The following is a 16,771-nucleotide window of genomic DNA, read 5'->3' on the forward strand; positions in this document are numbered from 1 at the left end:
AACATTGCCAAAATGTCAAGCTTTTCTTGTACAATTGTAACTGTTATTGAGTAAAAATCCCATCTTTTATCACGATATTGCCAAAATGTTCAGATTTTCTTGTAAAATTTTGACTTGCTTTGAGTAAAATTACGACTTTTGTTATAATACTGATAAAAATTCTAAGTTTTTCTTGTGAAATTTCGTCCTTTTTCTTGTGAAATTCCAACTCATTTTTCACAACAAGCTTTTTTATATTTGCATAGTATCTATATAATAATAATGTTTTAAATACACATATTTATATATCTAGAAAGGGTGGTCCTAAAGAGGGAGGCATTTTTTAGAGGTCTCGAGAAGATGACAAATACAAGAATGTGTGTGCGTGCGTGTGTGTGTGTGTGTGCGTGCGTGCGTGTGTGTGCGCAGGTTCAATGCAAGAAAATACTATTTTACTGAAGACAGCAACAACAACCATCACCACACTAAAATGAACTTGATATCAAATAAAGGGAGGCAATATCATCTAGCGAACAATACAATAGACACAAACATTGACACTACTACCATGAGGGAATAACTTTTTAACATACCATCACAGATACCATACCATCAACGACTGAAGTGACAAGCTTGCAATTCTGCATTACCTCATTTGTGGACAAGGGAACCACAGCCACCACATTCGCCATCTCTATTAACTCGCGCTAACACAATCCTGTGAAAAGATTTGACTGATGTCCCGAGAGAGCCAACACACACAGCTGAGATAATGCCACTCTGTCTGGCTCTCTCTTTGAATCACACGTCACTTTGCGACAGGCACCCTCTATCAAAGACACATACACACACACACTGCTCTCATGAAAGATCCCTCAACATATGCCACGTTTGAAGTTTTCGTTAAATTTTTTAGGTAACTACAAACCCTGTTTCCATATGAGTTGGGAAATTGTGTTTGATGTAAATAAAAACGGAATACAATGATTGGCAAATCATTTTCAACCCATATTCAGTTGAATGCACTACAAAGACAAGATGTTTGATGTTCAAACTCAAAAACTTTTTTTTTTTTGCAAATAATAATTAACTTAGAATTCCATGGCTGCAACACGTGCCAAAGTAGTTGGGAAGGAGCATGTTCACCAATGTGCTACATCACCTTTTTTTTTAACAACACTCAATAAATGTTTGGTAACTGAGGAAACTTATTGTTGAAGCTTTAAAAGTGAAATTCTTTCCCATTCTTGTTTTATGTAGAGCTTTAGTCGTTTAACAGTCCGGGGTCTCCGCTGTCGTATTTTACGCCTCATAATGCGCCACACATTTTCGATGGGAGACAGGTCTGGACTGCAGGGGTGCCAGGAAAGTACCCACACTCTTTGTTTACAAAGTCATGCTAATGTAACACGTGCTGAATGTGTCTTGGCATCGTCTTGCTGAAATAAGCAGGAGCGTCCATGAAAAAGACGACGCTTAGATGACAACATACGTTGTTCGAAAACCTGTATGTACCTTTCAGCATTAATGGTGCTTTCACAGATGTGTAAGCTACCCATGCCTTGGGCACTTTTGCACCCCCGTACCATCACAGATGCTGGCTTTTGAACTTTGCGTCGATAACAGTCTGGATGATTCACGTCCCCTTTGGTCTGGATGACACGATGTTGAATATTTCCAAAAACAATTTGAAATGTGGACTTGTCAGACCACAGAACACTTTTCCACTGTGCATCAGTCCATCTTAGATGATCTCGGGCCCAGAGAAGCCGGCGGCGTTTCTGGATGTGGTTGATAAATGGCTTTTGCTTTGCATAGTAGGGCTTTAACTTGCACTTACAGATGGAGCGACAAACTATATTTAGTGACAGTGGTTTTCTGAAGTGTTCCTGAGCCCATGTGGTGATATCCTTTAGAGATTGATGTCAGTTTTTGATACAGTGCTGTCGGAGGGATCGAAGGTCATGGTCATTCAATGTTGGTTTACGGCCATGCCGCTTATTTGGAGTTATTTCTCCAGATTCTCTGAACCTTTTGATGATATTATGGACCGTATATGTTGAAATCCCTAAATTTCTTGCAATTGCACTTTGAGAAACGTTGTTCTTAAACCGTTTGACTATTTGCTCACACAGTTGTGGACAAAGGGGTGTACCTCGCCCCTTTGTCTGAGCATTTTTGGGAAGCTGTTTTTATACCCAAATCATGGCACCCACATGTTCCCAATTAGCCTGCACACATGTTCCAAATAAGTGTTTAATGAGCATTCCTCAACTTTATCAGTATTTATTGCCACCTTTCCCAACTCTTTTGTCATGTGTTGCTAGCATCAAATTGTAAAGTTAATGATTATTTGCAAAAAAAAAATGTTTATCAGTTTGAACATCAAATATGTTGTCTTTGTAGCATATTTAACTGAATATGGGTTGAAAATTATTTGCAAAACATTGTATTCTGTTTATATTTACATCTAACACAATTTCACAACTCATATGGAAACGGGGTTTGTACTTTTCAGAGTAAATTACATTCATCTAAGAATATTTCTGTTACTATCTCAATTGGTAAAGTAACAAATAACTTAAACTAATTACTTTTTAAAAGTAGTTTTCCGAGCTCTGTATATTTGCCAACACTTGTGCACATCAAGTTTTCGGACATTAATTTTGGGTTGCAGGTTCAAGCCTTGTTGATGTTGATGTTTTAAACTAATTATTATGGGTATAATGGGTGTAATAGAATGTGTATATGGGGTAATAAAATAGGTTCACCATTTAGTAGCTTTAGCTGACCTGGATATTTTCAAGTGTCCTCCATAAACGGCTGTACATATACAGCATACCAAGGATGGGTACCAAATTTGGTACTTTTATAAGCACAGACCCAATTATGTCGGTACTACCAGGTATTAATTCAGGTGGAATCAAACGATGCCATATTTTGATACCTATTGTTGCACGTGAATTGATTAACGTGGACCCCGACTTAAACAAGTTGAAAAACTTATTGGGGTGTTACCATTTAGTGGTCAATTGTACAGAATATGTACTGAACTGTGCAATCTACTAATAAAAGTTTCAATCAATCAATCAAAACGTCACGTCCGGTTGCGAATTAGAGCGCGGCTCACGCAAATGATCAGTCAAGCGGCACTCAAGACGGCCACACTCCCTCGAAGTTACGTTGCAATTTTCCACAGCAACAAAGGCAGAAAACGCTCCAATGTAAAGTAAAGCTCCACTCCTTCAAAATGTGCTAACTTTATGCTAATTTACATTGCATTTGCCATAGACAGGCTACTATTGGCAACAGCCATTTTACAAGGCGATTTCAACACCTTCACATTCAGTAAATAAAATTATAACTAAGATGAATGTTACAATACTGTTACTATACTTACAATATACACACTTTGTAGAGCGCAACATAAAACATGCAGCTTCCTGAGGAGACGCTACTTTCTAGTTAATCCATCAATCAACCAATCCATGTTTACTTATATAGCCCAGAAATACAAATGCCTCAAAGGGCTGCACAAGCCACAAGGACATCCTTGGCTCAGATCCCACATCAGGGCAAGGAAAAACTCAACCCACTAGTTAAACCACATACAGTACCATAGATAGCCTAGCGTCGTGTATAGAGCAAGTGTGGCCAACCTGATTTCAAAGTGGGTAGCAAACATGGCGCCTTGTCGTCATGGGAAGAGTTTTTGACCAATCAGAGTGTGTATTGCTAGAGTACCTCTTGAAATGATTGGTCAAAAGCCTCTTAGGTGACTACGGGGCGCCATGTTTGCTACCAACTTTTGAAACCAGGTTGGCCTTACCCTCTCCGTACACAGCTCTGAGATGGCCTGAGCAGTACTGCCATCTAATATCTTGGAGGTGCGTGTGTGTGTGCGTGTGTGTGTGTGTGTGTGTGTGTGTGTGTGTGTGTGTGTGTGTGTGTGCGTGTGTGTGTGTGTGTGTGTGTGCGTGTGTGTGTGTGTGTGTGTGTGTGTCTACCTCGCGCTATCCTGAGCACTCTCATAATTCTGATGATGGTGGGATTTATGGGAAGAGCTGCACTCATCTTCAGCTCCTCCAGGATGATGCCCATGATGGACAAGGCCACAATGGCGATGTCCAGCTGGTTCCACCTGAGCACACACAGGAAGAAACAGAAGCTCCAGTAACAATTATTTAACTAACATTGTTGTCCCCATGATTTAGTCCCCATGATGAGAATAGGTATAATATGTAGGTTGAGTAATGCACAGTCCAGGTGTGTCCAAGGTATAGCGCGGGGGCTATTTGCGGCCGAGGCAAATATCTTTAGCCCACGACACAATCATTAGCATTCTGATACTAGCATGCTAGCTTTTGTTATTTTTGCAAATTTCGCAGGTATGTACCGGATAGTCACATACTTTGTTACTTGAGGAATGTGATACCTGTTAGCATGCTATTTTAAGCTAATATTGTAAGTATACACCTCAGTCAAGTTTTAGGACTGAATGCGTGCTAACATTAGCATGCTAACTTGTTTTTGTTAATTTTGCGAATATACACCAGAGCGTCAAGTAATGTGTTACATGATGAATGAAACCTGTTATCATGCTAACGTTAGTATGGTAGCTTTTTTAAGCTATAATTATAGGTGTACACCTGTCATATTTTGGTACTTGATGCATGCTAACATTAGCATACTAGCTTTTTTGTGCTAATTTTGCAGGTATACATATAAATATGTATCAATATGTTGTTACTTTATGAATGATACCTGTTAGCATGCTAACATTAGTATGTTAGATTTTTCAAGCTAATACACCTCAGTCATATTTTCGGTACTTTATACATGCTAATATTAGCATGCTAGCTTTATTTTTGGTTAATTACAGCATCAAATATATGATCATGCTAATGTTAGCATTTTGGCTTTTTATAACTACTTTTATAGGTATACATACAACTGTCATATGTTGGTACTTGATGCATGCTAACATTAGCATGCTAGTTTTTTATGCTAATTTAGCAGTTATACACCAGTGTCAAACATTTTGTTACTTGATAAATAATACCGGATAGCATGCTATTATTAATATGTTAGTTTTTTAAGCTAATTTTATAGGTAGACACTTCAGTAATATTTTGGTAGTTGATGCATGCTAACATTAACACGCTGGTATTTAAACACATTTTTCAGGTCCACGATTCCTGGGGAGATGTTTCGAATCAGAATCGATTTTCAATTCAACACAATTCTCGATTCTATTTGATTTAAACTAATTATTGCACTGTATTGTTTGGTATGCTTCTTTAAAACAAGTCAGCTCCTTCTGGTTGCATGAAAATTGCCTAAAAAGGTATTTTTCTAAAATTGATTAAGAAAAATATACATATATAAATGAATATTTGAAAATAATGAATTGATTTAGAATCTGGATGGATTAAAATCACGATTCAGACGTGAATCGATTTTTTTGTGCACAACAAACCTCAGAGTATTACGGCATTTGACACGTTACAATTAGCAGTTAGCATGGAAGATTTTTTTTTTTTACTAGCAAGTATACACCTCATTGTCATGTTTTGGTGTTTCACTAATGCTACCGGTTTAGCTCGGTTGGTAGAGTGGCCGTGCCAGCAACTTGAGGGTTGCAGGTTCGATTCCCGCTTCCGCCATCCTAGTCACTGCCGTTGTGTCCTTGGGCAAGACACTTTACCCTCCTGCTCCCAGTGCCACCCACACTGGTTTGAATGTAACTTAGATATTGGGTTTCACTATGTAAAGCGCTTTGAGTCACTAGAGAAAAAACGCTATATAAATATAATTCACTAATTCACTTCACAATTGTAAGCATGCTATTGCCAGCATGTTTACATAGTACTTTTAGCATACTAGCTTTTTCAACTCATTTTGCTCATATATTTTCTTACTTGGTGGTATGTGACTGGGCGTGCCAACTGTTAGCATTTCAGTTCACCATTGTTTTTTCAGCATCCACACGAGATTTCTACCCAAATGTCATTTTCTAGTTCTTAGAAAAATAAATCTATACACTGTACTGTTTTTTAAGGTGAAAAATACCAAAATGGCCCCCGGATCCTTTGTTTATCTAGTCTGTTTCCCTCAGTGTAAAACGTTTGGGCACCCCTGACATAGTCACATTTACTCAACCGAAGAAGGAAAATGTCACTTAAACTCGTCATAGGTCCGCTTTAGGTTGATGTAGTTTGTAACCCGAAGACCACCTGTACCATGGAGTGAACAGAAATGTTGCCACGCATTTAAATGTTGCTACCTGTCTTTGAAGAACCGCTGAATCCCAAAAGCCACGAGCTTAAGCATGGCCTCGATGACGAAGATGAAGGTAAATATGTAGTTACAGTACTTCAGAACTTCCTCCAGATACTGGACACAAACAAACGCAAATAATCATCTCCACAATGTTGCTGAATGTCAGTTTGAGACCAATAAAAAACAGTAAGCACATTTCAAGACACAAAAAAAAAAACTTAGACTTGCAAGTAGGGGGTTAGGGTTCGAAGCTGCAGCCAGTTGCTCCATGAAGCATCCTACCGCGAGGGGTTAATAAGAATGTGTGCATCGGTGCGGTAGACCACTGGTTTTGTCTGTAGGCCTGGAGCTCGCCCGCCTTTCACAGAGCAGAGTCAACATCCCAGTTGTTCTTGACGAAGAGGGATGGGATTTTTTTAGGGCATCTTTCACTCCACTGGTCACACTGGAGTGCTTACCACACAACCTTGCCAGAGGGAGTGGAATTATAGATAAAGATAGCTTTTGGAAATGAATCCCAATGCCTTGTCAGCTGAAATTGTCCATTCTGGCTTCTCCAAAATGTTATCCAAATTTCTCAGGGTGTTCAATATGAATCCCAACTATACTGTTTATTTTGTCTTATCCGAGTAGACTTTATCAGTTAATGATCATAGACTTGGATTGGTCAGATATACATATATATATATATATACCTACTCAGTGGCCTAGTGGTTAGAGTGTCCGCCCTGAGTGCGGTAAGTCGTGAGTTAAAATCCCGGCCGAGTCATACCAAAGACTATAAAAATGGGACCCATTACCTCCCTGCTTGGCACCCAGCATTAATGGTTGGAATTGGGGGTTAAATCACCATAAATGATTCCCGGGCACGGCACCGCTGCTGCCCACTTCTTCCCTCGCCTCCCAAGGGGTGATCAAGGGTGATGGGTCAAACGCAGAGAATAATTTTGCCACATCTAGTATGTGTGTGACAATCATTGGTACTTTAACTTTAGCTTTAATATAATCTGAGACTTAGATTGGTCATATCTAATCTTAGATTTAGATTGGTCAGATCTAGTCTTGGACTTAGATTGGTCAGATCTAGTCTTAGACTTAGATTGGTTAGATTTAGTCTTAGACTTAGATTGGTCAGATCTAGTCCAGCGGCTGGTGCCAAAACCCCAAATATTTATACTCCAAAAGCCAGGAGTGTGTGCCTGGGCAAAGATGTTTTCTTAGTGAGAAAAACAACTGTTTTGATGCGAACGAGAAATCTTAACTGCCAAAGCCAACGACAGTCATTGAAGTGTAATTTTCCCTCGTTAGCATTGAGGTACTGAGGTTTAAGACAAACCAAACAGTCCAAATGTCAATGACCTGGATGAATGAGAACATTTACAGACATTTCATCAAATTTGTGATTCAGTCCAGAAATTGCCGAAGACCGAGTACCCACAGCTTAGCCCAACTCATCCATTAAAACAAGCAGCCTTTGGGCTCCTTGAACAACTGCCATGATCTTTTCCGAATTTGCCGATACACCAGAGCAACGCTCAATCCTATCAGCAGATTACCCTTTTGTCACAGTTCCAAATGGATAGGTATCGTTATTGCCTTCAAAGGAGAGAACCGCCTGGCACATGACTTGCCATTTCTCCCAAAAGTCCCTTATGTATCCAGCAGCAAACATCCCGTCAGGACAGGCGGAAGATTTCGGACAAACAGTGCTAAAAGAGAGGCTCTTGGAGAGCTAAGGAGGGACGAAACAAGTGAGAGAGAGGAATGGGCCTGGCGGGTGTTTACTTATGAGGACGGCACAGAGGGAAACAATGCATTTAAATGAGACGATTGAGGAGAGTCGGCGAGAGGTGGCCTTACCTGCGGCTGATTGTAATGCTCGATGCTCATGGTGAACACGTTGATGCAGATGATGAAGGTGATGAAGAGGTCCAGGTAGTGGCTGGTGCACAGCGTGTGGATGGTCAGACGCGGTGCGCAGTAATCGGCGTAGTACGGCCTCTGCTTGGCCTCTGGGGCAGGGAAACACGCAAAGAGAGAAAGTGTCAGTGGTTAGAGTCCCAACGAGTCAGGTGGTGTTCACTGACCGCTTTTTGTCATGGGGTATTATATTACTCTTCTGTCACCAACATCACTCTCGCGTACCCAATGCTTTTCAGCTCAGATGCACTAAATGTCTCTAAGCTATAAACGCAGAGTGATAAAAATATAAATATGTGTATTAATAATATGCATGAATGTTACTATAGCCTACCCCGAAAAGCAATCAGTGCACACCACTGCCTGTGCAGCACAACACCAGAGACACGCTTGTTGTCGTGTTGTATTATGTGCTATTTATTGCCCAATAAAACAAACGTTACAATATATGATGTAATACATACTCTACACCAGGGGTCACCAACGCGGTGCCAGCGGGCACCAGGTAGCCCGTAAGGACCAGATGAGTCACCCCCTGGCCTGTTCTAAAAATAGCTCAAATAGCAGCACTTACCAGTGAGCTGCCTCTATTTTTTAAATTGCATTTATTTACAAGCAAGCTGGTCTCGCTTTGTTCGACATTTTTAATTCTAAGAGAAACAAAACTCAAATAGAATTTGAAAATCCAAGAAAATAATTTAAAGACTTGGTCTTCACTTGTTTAAATTAAATTCATTTATTTTTTTACTTTGCTTCTTATAACTTTCAGAAAGACAATTGTAGAGAAAAAATACAACCTTAAAAATGATTTTAGGATTTTTAAACACATATACCTTTTTACCTTTTAAATTCCTTCCTCTTCTTTCTTGACAATTTAAATCAATGTTCAAGTATTTTAAATTTTTTTATTGTAAAGAATAATAAATACATTTTGATTTAATTCTTCATTTTAGCTTCTGTTTTTTTCGACGAAGAATATTTGTGAAATATTTCTTCAAACTTATTATGATTAAAATTCAAAAAAATTATTCTGGCAAATCTAAAAAGTCTGTAGAATCATATTTAAATCTTATTTCTTTTAAAATGTTTGTTCTGGAAAATCTAGAAGCAATAATGATTTGTCTTTGTTAGAAATCTAGCTTGGTCCAATTTGTCATATATTCTAACAAAGTGCAAATTGGATTTTAACCTATTTAAAACATGTCATCAAATTTCTAAAATTAATTTTAATCAGGAAAAATTACTAATGATGTTCCATAAATTCTTTTTTTAATTTTCTCAAAAAGATTCGAATTAGCTAGTTTTTCTCTTAATTTTTTTCCCGGTTGAATTTTGAATTTTAAAGAGTCGAAATTGAAGATAAACTATGTTTCAACATGTAATTTTCATTTTTTTTCGTGTTTTCTCCTCTTTTAAACCGTTCAATTAAATGTTTTTTTCATCATTTATTCTCTAAAAAAAGCTTCCGTAAAAGGAAAAAAAATGTAGGACGGAATGACAGACAGAAATACCCATTTTTTATATATATATATATAGATTTATTTATTAAAGGTAAATTGAGCAAATTGGCTATTTCTGGCAATTTATTTAAGTGTGTATCAAACTGGTAGCCCTTCACATTAGTCAGTACCCAAGAAGTAGCTCTTGGTTTCAAAAAGGTTGGTGACCCCTGCTCTACACCAATATGTGTACGTTAGGTCATGAATACCAATCGAGTTTTTCTTTATTGTACTCCTGAGCTACACTGCCCGTAGACTTCAGTAGGTATACCTGTGTGCAAATACTAATTCCCAATTTGTACTGGTTCATAGGTTTATTATTGTGATCGTAGAAATACTCCATGTCATGTATACATGCTTCGCCCCAGATGTCCACGTCGCGCGTCACAGCTGCTGAACTTGGAACGGCACGCGGCAAACCTTTTTTAATTTTTGGCAGTAAATGGAGTCTTGTGCGCGACAGGAAGTCATGCAGAGGCACAACATAAAAACATCGGGTTCATTTTAAAGGTGGATTATGTTTTATGATTTAAAGCAATCCTAATGGGCGCCGATAGACCTGCATGATGTTTGTTTGTTTTTAGAAATTATTTTATTATTTATTCCAGATGGGACTCACGGCTTGTTATATTTTTGTTTTTTTTAACAGTTTTTTGTTCATCAAGGAAAAAATCACTAGTATTAGTTATATAACAAGATGTAGATCAGAATAATTTAACTTACACAAATAATACTGTATTACCATATATATATATATATATATATATATATATATATATATATATATATATATATATATATATATATGTATGTATATATATATATATATATATATATATATATATATATATATATATATATATATATATATATATATATATATATACAGTATCAATTCCCAGTTACCATGGATTGGTACTGTAATGGTTTTAATGTGAACAGTATCCATCCCTAATTCTTTTTTTACGATGAAGCTTCTGTTTCAGTTTTGCTTACTTTATGATTGTATTAAAAACAAGTGAATGTCTTACAATAGAAGAACAATAACATAACAATAACCAAGGTGTAGACCGAAAAAAAACCCAACTGTTCACTTTCCAAATTACTCATACTTATAGTCTGAGCATAACTCCCCCCCAAAAAACTTTTGCGATTGGCGGTAATGTAAATGTTTGATATACATAAAATAAGAAAAAGATCGATTACTTTGGCATCTGTTAAATTTAACACTATGGAGCGGACATAGACAAGGTTGGGTGAGTGCATATTCAGCATCATTTACACATGTAGTGGAAATCCGGGGCTAAGTTATTCATTAGATGCATGTTAGTAAACTAGCACAAACACTGAGAATGTTAAATATTGCATTCTATTGTGTTGTTTCCATTACTTTACTGTACATTCAGTTTTACAATCTGACAAGCACAACAAAAACATTTTCCTAAATAAAATAACCAGACTTAACATATGTGTGTTGCTGTGTGAGTGAGTGCACGACGGCATGCCCGTGTGAAGGATGTGAATGATGCACAGTAGGATGTATGCATGACTACTTACATGCCTGACATATAAACACAACATCTGCGACTGCGAGGGCTCGCTCGGGCTTTGATTGGTGATTTTTTTTTTTAATATTCAGCTCAAATAAATATATATATATATATATATATATATATATATATATATATATATATATATATATATATATATATATATATATATATATATATATATATATATATATATATATATAGATATATAACACCCTGCAGTCACAAAACCTTCATTTAAAGGTTGGCAGGAAATCATTGCTCACACCATATACTGTTTTTTCAAGGTAGGATATTAAATACTTGTACTGTCGTCCCTCGTCACCCAGACTGTGGCTTCATTTTATTGCAAATTATATTTTTAAAACATATTCTGCATATTTCTGGCCTAAATTAAAGGCTGAACAATGCGCCTACGTCACAGAGCTTGTGTGACTGATGCCGGCCCCTCATATTCAGAATGCAGAGCTGGGATTGGTCTGCTTTTTTATTACATTGAAACACCATTGTCCTCCAGTTTTTAAGCAATATGCACCATGAAATGGATTTTTGTTTCAAAGTTGTTGATTTCAGCGCCAACAACAATGTGGATGTCTCTCCATCCGACATGTTTTACCCCAACTCCTACTAAATTTAAAATGTTCTACTATGTTGTGGCGATCAATAGATTATATTCAACGTTACATTTACTGTTTCAGGGTTAACAGTAACTTCTGGGTAATGGCGATTGTCAACGTTCATGTTAAGCGGAGACAGCATGACTGTTTATCAGGGGTGCAAATTTTTTATTTATCCTATAACTTAAAAAACACACACATATAAAGTATATATATATATATATATATATATATATATATATATATATATATATATATATATATATATATATATATTTATATATATTTATATATATTAACAATATGGGCGGCATGCCGTAGTGGGTAGAGCGGCCGTGCCAGAAACCTGAGGGTTGCACGTTCGCTTCCCACCTTTTGACATCCGTTGTGTCCTTGGGCAAGACACTTCACCCTTGCCCCCGGTGCCGCTCACACTGTTGAATGAATGATGAATGAATGATTGGTGGTGGTCGGAGGGGCCGTAGGCGCAAACTGGCAGCCACGCTTCCGTCAGTCTACGCCAGGGCAGCTGTGGCTACATATGTAGCTTACCACCACCAGGTGTGAATGAATGTTGGGTTCCCACTTCACTGTGAGCGCTTTGAGTATCAAACAATAGAAAAGTGTGATATAAATCTAATCCATTATTATTAATATTATTATATATGTGTGTATATATATATATATATATATATATATATATATATATATATATATGTGTGTGTGTGTATATGTATATTTATATATGTATATATGTATGTATGTGTATGTATGTATATATATATATATATATATATATATATATATACACATGTATGTATATATATATGTATGTGTATATATATATCTATATTTATATAATGTATGTACATACATATATATATATATGTATGTGTGTATATATATATATATATATATATATATATATATGTATGTGTGTATATATATATATATATATATATATATATATATATATATATGTACGTATGTAATATGTGTAGTGTGTGTCTGTATTATATACACAAACATATACTGTATTTAAAAATATCTTTTTAGGCCATTTCCCTGCAACCAGAAGGAGCTTTTCTAGCCTGCAACTTTTTTGAAAATTTTTTTACCATAATTTTCATACCAAATAATACATTGCAAGAATCGGTTTGAATCGAGATTAAATTCTGAATCCATTCCAAATGTAATCGTCACCCTAACAATCAGAACGCATCGTTAGGTGCCCAATGATTCACACCCTTACTGTTAATGCACTTTCATTTCCGACACCTGCCTCGTCAATAACATATCTCCACATTAGTGAGCCTTTGATGTGAGCAGTGCACGATAATGATTAGACCAATTTAAGTAGTTGTGATCTCACATGGATGAATACGATAACATAAAAAAATATAAAAAAAAATAAAAAATTTAAATGAGGCGAGACGACCCATTTTGTGCTTTAACAGGGTGTGGGTGAACAAATCAAGCGCTCCTAATTCTTAAGTAGCCCTGAACTTCCCCCTGAGCCAACCAGGGCTCACACTGTAAACAAACATTGTGTTTCAATGATATTACATAAAAATAAGTTATCATATCAATTTTAAAAAGCAGGCAGTTACTAAGTATTAATTTTTTACATATTTAGAAAGTTTATGTATGCTTTAACTGTGAAAATACACGATTTATTACCAGTAATCCTACTTGGTGGACATGTTTGCTACGGTCAGGCATCGGTAAGGGAAGGACGACTGTTACTGAAACAAAGCAGCAATGATTATGAATTATCATCAAGCAGGAGGTGGTGTGTTTCTCAGACGTCTGCCAGCCTCAACCAAACTATTTTGCCGTATTTATGCTAGTTTTTAATCAACATCTGCTATGTTTCTGAGTCTGCCAGTCAAAGCACATTAATGGAACATGTCCTCCTATTCGAGGATCATACTGTAACCAGAACGAGAGGACATTCACTTTTGCCCGAAAATAAATCCTCTCACAAGCAAAGCAAGTCAGCATAACATGCGGGTCGATTTATTTACTGTTAAGGAAAGCAACACAAAAAAACTGTAAAAAAGTCAAATTGATTAGGGTGTCACTTCCGATATGATACGGATATTGGATCTTTGAGTATTGGCCGATACCAATATTAATTCAATACGGAATCAGCCGGAATCAAATTAAAAACTTGTATTATTTTGAAGTGGAGTGATCAATAATTAATCAATTATTTAGTTTATTATTCAATGAGTTGTGCCACCTGCACACACCTGTAAGAATGTGTGTGACAGGACTCCCTTGCAAACTAGATTATTCAAATCAGGGGTAGGGAACCTATGGCTCTAGAGCCAGATGTGGCTCTTTTGATGACTGCACCTGGCTCTCAGATAAATGTTAGCTGACATTGCTTGATATTGAATGAATGAAATGTAATGAATACACGATAAGTAATGAATATTTCCGCTGGTAATCACAGTGTTGAAAATAACGTTCAAATTATAAAACATTCTCATGCATTTTAATCCAACCATCCGTTTTCTATCGCACCTGTCCAAGATGTCGCATTAATGGTAAGAAGTATTACATTTATTATTGGTTAACTTTAGAATAACAATGTTATTAAAAATAATACGAGACTTATTATACTCTAAAAATGTTGGTCTTACTTAAAAATGCCCGCATTTAGTTGTATTCAGTGTTAAAAAATATTATATGGCTCTCACGGAAATACATTTTGAAATATTTGGCTTTCATGGCTCTCTCAGCCAAAAAAGTTCCCGACCCCTGATCTAAATGAAGGTTAAAAAATAAACATACAGTGGAACCTCGATTTATGGACCCCTCAATTTCCAAACTTGCCGGTTTATGAACCTTTAGATTGAGCCCAATATGCCTCTGTGTGCGAACCATGTCTCTGTGTGTGAACATTTCATTCATTCATTAATTTTGTGTGCCGCTGGAAGTTTCAGGGCGTTGCCTTTTTGATGACATCACTTCCTGTGCAGTACAGTACCCACAGGCGGTCTTTTCTCGCTATTCACCAAGTTTTGTCTAGTTTGGTTACTCAATAAACAATCTTGGAAAGAAGGACGGAATCGCTGTGGACTTAAACTTAGAGAGGATTGGGAAGCCACGTACACTTCCCCTCCTCACCGCTCCCTCGTATCTCTGCTTCCGCTGCCCTCTCGGTCTCGTGACGGCACGTCTGTTGTTTGCGGGCAGCATAATAAAAAATGATATTAAGTTTTTAACATTTTTGTTATTATTATAACAACATGGTTGTTAATGTTATTGAGAATTCAGCTTTATGTTTTTTGTGTTGTTTTAATGAGGAAAATATTGTTGATCAATTTCCTCATTATGTTGTGTGTGTTTGTATACATATATATATATACAGTATATATATATATATATATATATATATATATATATATATATATATATATACTTATTATTATTATTTCTTTTTCTCCCGAATCAATTATTCATGTTTACGTTGTTTATAGGAAACTCTGCTTCACTATATGAACTGTTCAATTTATGAACCATAGTTTGTTTGTAAATTGAGAGTCTACTATATATATTTATATATATATATATATATATATATATATATATATATATATATATATATATGTATGTGTGTGTGTATATATATGTGTGTATATATATATATATATATAGAGAGAGAGAGATTTATATATATACAGACACACACACACATATGTATATACATACATATATACATATTCATGTGTGTATGTGTGCATATAAGTATGCACATATACAAATACTGCATATATTCATACATATATACAAATAAATATGTGCATGTGTATATATTTGTACATATTTAAGTATACATATACGCGTATTTGTGTGTGTTTTTATATGTATTCTCTGTATGTGCGATCCAGACATGTTTTTTACTGCATACTTTCTAATACGCTTCTGCCTTGGTGCCTATGTAATATGCAAAAATGATTATTGGATATTTGTTTGTAATGACAAATGTGCTGTTTTCAATCTGCCTTACTGTTCAATGAAGGACAAATATCACGCATGTCTAGCTAGTGCGCTATTGTGTGCTTAGCTGTTGCATAGGTGCTAACTCTTAGTAGCACCTATGCATGCCCCGATTATGTTTAGATTTTGTCAACAACCTGACTAAAATAGAATAAATTGTGTTTTTATTGTAAGGACATTTAGATGATGTCCAGATTTGATCAGTTATTTTGTTTTTTTTGTCTTTTGCTGATATCGGACGGTCATCCAAGATCAATATCGGATCGGGACACCCCCACTAATACTTATCTCTCATTGAAGCAGCCTTTGCTGTTTTGCTCCTGTTATATGGCTGTAAAAGGGTGGCGCATACAGATGTTATTAGCATGTATGACTGTGATTTTGCATGCAGTATTCAGGGAGAGTCGGGCAGCAGTCATGCAGTGGCATGCAGCAGAGTGGCGCAGCCCACGCCATCTGTCAGCCCCAATCACTGTTTGCGTGAGCTGGCCACTCTGCAGAACCCTTCGTTAATATCCGTATTGATATCGCCCTCTCATTTCTTTCATTCAGTTCTCTTTTTCAGGCTCTGAAAGCAGGCAGTGCTCAGAAAAATAGACTACCGACCGGTCCCTTCATTGGCCTTACTCCTGCGCTTTTTTTCTATGATCTTCAGCCTTTTCTCCTCACGCAGGCGAGCCTCCTCCTCTTCCTGGTCCTGCCGGCACTTGTGGAAATTTTCCACCACCACGCCGACAAACATGTTGAGAACGAAGAAGCTGACGATGAGCAGGAAGGAGATGAAGTAGAGCAACATCCAAGGGTTGTGGTTCCTCACGGGCTGGAAAGAGAGGGGAGTTACTGTTCGATTCTTGAAAACTCAGCCCTTGGCTAAATTGGGCCGAGGAATGGGTACCAAAATTAATCATTTTTT

The 16,771-nt window shown here is 36.7% G+C and overlaps 1 protein-coding gene across 1 annotated transcript in view; it reads right to left on the reverse strand.

Moving 5' to 3' along the window:
- cacna1ha (calcium channel, voltage-dependent, T type, alpha 1H subunit a) overlaps positions 1-16,771 on the reverse strand; it is a 174,708-nt gene that overhangs the window by 37,312 nt on the left and 120,625 nt on the right. The window contains exons 25-28 of the mRNA XM_061905837.1: positions 16,486-16,678; positions 8,122-8,273; positions 6,266-6,375; positions 3,987-4,120 (exon numbers count right to left, since the gene is read on the reverse strand). Of these exons, the coding sequence (XP_061761821.1) occupies positions 3,987-4,120; positions 6,266-6,375; positions 8,122-8,273; positions 16,486-16,678 (589 nt within the window). The remainder of the gene's footprint in view (positions 1-3,986; positions 4,121-6,265; positions 6,376-8,121; positions 8,274-16,485; positions 16,679-16,771) is intronic.

The sequence above is a fragment of the Nerophis ophidion genome, linkage group LG07 (genome assembly GCF_033978795.1).
Source record: "Nerophis ophidion isolate RoL-2023_Sa linkage group LG07, RoL_Noph_v1.0, whole genome shotgun sequence".
Lineage (NCBI taxonomy): Eukaryota > Metazoa > Chordata > Actinopteri > Syngnathiformes > Syngnathidae > Nerophis > Nerophis ophidion.